General features: G+C 36.5%; 1 protein-coding gene across 1 annotated transcript in view; it reads right to left on the reverse strand.

The window, feature by feature from the left end:
* The window catches only part of LOC107631352 (anthranilate phosphoribosyltransferase), a 5650-nt gene extending 2760 nt beyond the window's left edge, over nt 1-2890 (reverse strand). Inside the window, exons 1-6 of the mRNA XM_016334780.2 lie at nt 2178-2890; nt 1487-1972; nt 1237-1394; nt 975-1058; nt 824-876; nt 157-238 (exon numbers count right to left, since the gene is read on the reverse strand). Of these exons, the coding sequence (XP_016190266.1) occupies nt 157-238; nt 824-876; nt 975-1058; nt 1237-1394; nt 1487-1972; nt 2178-2547 (1233 nt within the window). The 5' untranslated portion in view covers nt 2548-2890. The remainder of the gene's footprint in view (nt 1-156; nt 239-823; nt 877-974; nt 1059-1236; nt 1395-1486; nt 1973-2177) is intronic.

A 5331-nucleotide genomic window follows, 5' to 3' on the forward strand; every position in this document is an offset into this window, starting at 1 on the left:
CCCCTTTTCCTCCTCTTCCCACATCCCCAAACAAAAAAAAAGGGGGAACTAATTGCATATTATCATTATGGTACATCATACCCAAAATTAAGGATAGTAAACTAAAGTAGATGAACAGCTGCTAACAAGATAAGCTACTCGGACTCGGGGTGCTACCTTTACATATTGTTGAACCTTTTCAGTCGTTGCAAGTGGAGGACGTTTCTTTATGTGCTCCCTTATCCTAACTAGAGAGTAGCTGCAGAAAAAATAACAGGTTCAACCAACTTCATTCTGACATAACTGTTATAATGAATATACATATAGATAGCAAAACCATAATGGACATTTTCAAAAATAGCATTATAATTTATGTTAAAAATTACTCATTTTCATTTATTTCGCATTGTTAATTGTTCACACTATTTCAACTTTCAAGACGTCCCTACAGATTTTAGACTATGTAAAATAGTACCCAAAAGTTTCAAATATAGTAGTAAGGTCCCTATTTGGTACTTATGATTTCACTTCAAATAGGAAGCAACTTAGCCCTAGCTAACAGGAGATATTTTACATTGTTTGAAAATCAAAACTATTTCCCATAATTTTTAACTAAAGAAACTAAATTGAATCAAGAGAGGAACTAAAAGATCGAAGGAAAGTATAGTAGAATATTCCATATGTCTACACGAAGATGAATGACCAGGACTGAGCTTCTTTACTTAATGGAACTATCTATCAACATTTTAAAAACTTCATAAGGAAAGCATATAAAGTTTCCAATAAAAGCCCCTCCAAAAGTTAACAAGGATTAGAGTGATAACATTTGGTGAGATTTTCATACAGAGATGGACGAGCATCACGCTGACTTACATAAGCAAAACCAACTTCATCGTCCTGAAAAGAATGCACAAAGATATTATATACAGTGGCTAAAAGAAGATACTAAAAAAAATATTGGTGGTGCAACAGATATTTGCAGGAAACTGAAGGACCTCAAGAAGTTTCGTTGCCTTTGAAGGGGATAAATTTATATTTGCCCCCATATACTTCAACATCTGCTCTTCAGTTACACCCCCCTGAAAGGCAAATGTTTATTTCATAAATAAAAAATTAATTCCCTGGATGAAATATTAAGGTAGATAATGCTGCGAATAATACAATACAATGTGCATGGACAAAATTAACTTCAATAGCACAATCTTAGTTTGGTACTAAAACAACCACGACATCCAATAGGGGAAATAATTGACACACCTTGGGTGACATCCAGTCTACACCATGAAGTAGACAAGATTCTCCATAGCAGGATCTAACTGCAGCAACAAATAGCGTGCTCCTGAAGAAGCGTGTATTTCCATCATAAGGCTCACCATAATGAGTCAGGGATCTGACATCAGCAATAGGAGCAGGGCCTGATAATCAACTTATAAAATATTAACAACAAAGATTTAAGAGAAGTGGCTAAGTTCTGGCCAGAACCAAATAATCAAATTAAAACTTATACCATATTCATCATCAAATGCAAGGCAGTATGCTTTTAGTTCACGGTCAGTTTCCCTGTTCATGCGTTGACCTATTAGAAATGCGGAAAGCAATGCCTCACTTACTCCTTGTGGTGGTTTTCCATCTCCCTCTTGGAAGGGTAGAACTTCCTTCAACACACCTTGGACTTCCTCAAACCCAAGATGGCCTCCAGCCAGCACTTCCCTAAGAGCACCAACCAATCTCATCTCACTGGTGCCATTACCAACATATTGTGGCCCGATTGAGCTACCCAACCCCATCATCGATCCTTCAGGGTCCGCCACAAATATCACGTCAGAAGGAAGTGCCCTGACTAGAAGTGGCCAGAAAGTCTTCATAGCACGTGTTTCCCCCTCGCTCCATTGCGTCGCTTCTGGAAATGCATTCGCACGGATTGTCATCCCCGCAAAAAATGCTCCAAGTTGAGCTTTTGAAACTTCGTCTTCGTCTTTCAGCTCTCCCCTAGCTAAGATTAAAGATAACATATTATCAGAAAAATTAGCATGTTCGAATTTGATTAGATGAATAGCAAAATAAGTTAATCCATACCAGGAATGAATTAAGCTTTTGATTTGTCAAACTTAGCATAAATTAGTAACATGTAAGAATTGGAATTCCGCTATGATTACAAACGACTGTAACGTATTGAATGGAAGGAAAGGAAGAAGAACCTGATCTCAGAATTGTATCAAAGACCTTGAAAGCTTGTTCCTCGTCGAGTGGGCGAGTCTGCATGGGTCCAGTGCAAACCCTAGCCTGGGCTTCCAAAACCGTTTGGTTCGGCTTCGGCATTGCTGGATCACGGTACGAGGAAGATAGAGACGGGTTCCGAAAATCGAACTCAGGGATCTCGAACTGCTCGACTGGGGCGGAATCCAGCACCGCTCTCGCCGGCGAAGACAACCTCCGCACGATCCATCGGCGGCGACAGAGCTTGGGGAACGGCAGAACCGGTAAGCGAGTGGAGCTTCGGGATCTATCGGCAAAAATCGAGCGCGTGGGAAAAAGAGAAGAAGGTTCTAGATTAAGCAGGACTTTCATGGCGATGACTGATAAACTGATGCAGCTATTTTTCCTTGGAGATGGTGCAATGAATGAAAAACTCGAAAATAGTTTGAAGTGAAGAATGAAGATATAGAGGATTAGGATGAAAGAGCTATATGCAAATTTTTAAATCGATTGGAGAGGATGATAGCGTGTGACGCAAATTAAAATGAAACCATGTAGTCTGCAATTTACTGCTTTATGATTGGATGACTGGCTCAGGATTAATACGTGGTTGTGTTTATCTTCGTTGCAGCTTGGAAGGTTCACCAAAGTCTCTGCCCGATGTAATCAGCAGCATCAGCAACTTGCTTAAACGGGAATAATTAATTCCACAGTTCAAAGTTGTAGCAGTAAAGTTATGGCAACTCAAAGTAATTTGCTAAAATGTCATCCCTAACATTACATCACTTAAGTCACTTTTAATTTAGCATCGTCTTTAATCATCCCATTTGATATAAAAAAAACTAAGTCAAGCATCTCATAGGCTATATAGTAGGGCACTAGGGGCTAATTTTTTTTTTTATATTGGTTAAATATGTGTGTAATACATTGTTATTGGAAAATTAGGTGTTTTTTTTTCATATGGTGTTTTATTCAAATTGGACGGTTCGATTTGTTTGATGAAAAAAATAAATTACAAATCGGAGGGTCCGATTTGCTTGAAAAAAAATTAAACTCCAAATCGGATGGTACAATTTGTATTTTTTATTTTTTTTTATTTGTTAAAATAAAAATCGGACAGTCCGATTTTAATATTAATTTTTTTTATTTCCGAAATCACAAATCGAACCGTCCGATTTGTGATTGTTTGTTTAAAAAACAAAACAATGCAAATAAATCGGTGCCTCCGATTTGTGTCATCCCATAGCCAAATAAAACACCCCTCTTCTCACACCATATTGTCATACACGTTTCTCTCTCCCACACCAAAAATCAAAAGCGGCACTAGGGCGTATAAGAACGAGTGAAATTAGATTTATTCTTGTTCGAAATAGCTTTAAGTGAGAAATAGGAGAGTCTTAACAGTTTTTGTATTTCTAAAGTCCTCCAGTCAACATTTTTTGTGGGTTCAAGGCGTTGGTACCAGACTGTGAAATCGAATCTTCGATGATTATTCTTGGAATTATTCTTAAAAGATTTTTTATTAATGAAATAGGAGATGTTGAAAGCTTGGTTAATCAATAGATCTTCTCATTCGGCACTAAAGAAGAAAGAAAATTTTTTGTTTACCCTCTCTAGAGATTCAATTGGTCCAAGAAAGCAATGGGTATCTGTGCCTATTGTGAAGGGGATTAAGATCCTAGTATCATTAGCTTGCAGTCGGGGGTCGTCAATGACTTCATCATTGACTTGATTTAATATACGTAGGGCTGGTGAAGTCGGCAGTGCTACTGCAGGATCTTTTCCTTTGTCTTGAACAGTAGTATGAGAAGAGGAAGCGGCCATTTTGTAAAATAAAGGAAAGGAGATGAAAGGTTAAAGATTCTGTAATGAAAGAGGAATGCAAAGAACAAACGAGTTCAGAAAAAGTTTGAATAAGAGTGAGATTGGTGAATTTAAAGTGTTACTGTAGCTGTTACTGAAGAAGGAATGCAAAAAGAGGTAACTTCGCGAGAAAGATGAAGTGGAAGAAAGAGGAAGCGTAGATCTCGAAAAACATGTCGAATTTGGATTTAGTGTTTTATCTTCCAATAAAGTTATCGAAGGCAAACACATTAATCTAAGGGGGCAATTTATTGATCGAGAAAATATTTTCGATAAAGGTGAATTGTTCGAATCGGTAAAGTGGTCGAAAGCATAAGCAACTTTCGAAAAGACACACGCTCAAGCGTTAGATGGAGGTTCTTGACACGAATTCGATTTCAAGGCCTTTCGATAAGCTGAGCAAGTCGAATCGAACAAGGAACTTGAGTCAGGTAATTGAGAAAAATTATTCGAATAAGAGATTCGGGTAATTATGGAAGTGGAGAAGTTAGTGGCTTCTATCACACGCAAAAATCATGGGAAATGTTTTAAACGGGAACGGTTACCAAGGGTAGCACATTCAAAGATGTAATTTTGTAATTAATTGTAATTAATCGTCAGTTACCAAAAGTAAATTATAAATACCAAAAAATTTTAGGGAATAAAGGTTGGAACTTCGTTTCAGAAATACACTCAAGTAAACTCACATCCCCAGATAATTTCTGAGTCTGCATTCGAGTTTAATTTATGTAGGATTTCTTCCATGTTTTTAATCTTCCATTTACATTTTCTGTAAACTCTATTTTTCAAGTAAATTTATCTTTTAAGCAACTTTTGATTCCCATATTCAATTTATATTTCAGTACCTTTATTTTTTATGTTAAAGTCCTTTGACTTGGTTAAAGGCATTTTTTTTGCTTTGTTTAATTTTAACGCAATCTTTTCAATTACAGTCAACATTTCTTTTCGAAAACTTTATTTTTTCATCTTTTACCTTGAATTTCAAAGTTTAATTTATCTATAATTCCCAAATCTCATCTAATCGAAGACACTTTGATACACTTTTAAAAAATTGATACGTGCAAAAAAGAATAGGTTTCGCTCTCAGACTACTAGATATCAAATCACCATCAATTTACTAAAAATCGATAAAACAGTAACTCAAAGTAATTTGCTAAAATGTCATCTCTAACATTACATCACTTAAGTCACTTTTAATTTAGCATCGCCTTTAATCATCCCATTTGATATAAAAAAAAACTCAGTCAAGCATCTCATAGGTTGTATAGTAGGGCACTAGGGCGTATAAGAACG

The sequence above is a fragment of the Arachis ipaensis genome, chromosome B03, assembly GCF_000816755.2.
Source record: "Arachis ipaensis cultivar K30076 chromosome B03, Araip1.1, whole genome shotgun sequence".
Taxonomy (NCBI): Eukaryota; Viridiplantae; Streptophyta; class Magnoliopsida; order Fabales; family Fabaceae; genus Arachis; species Arachis ipaensis.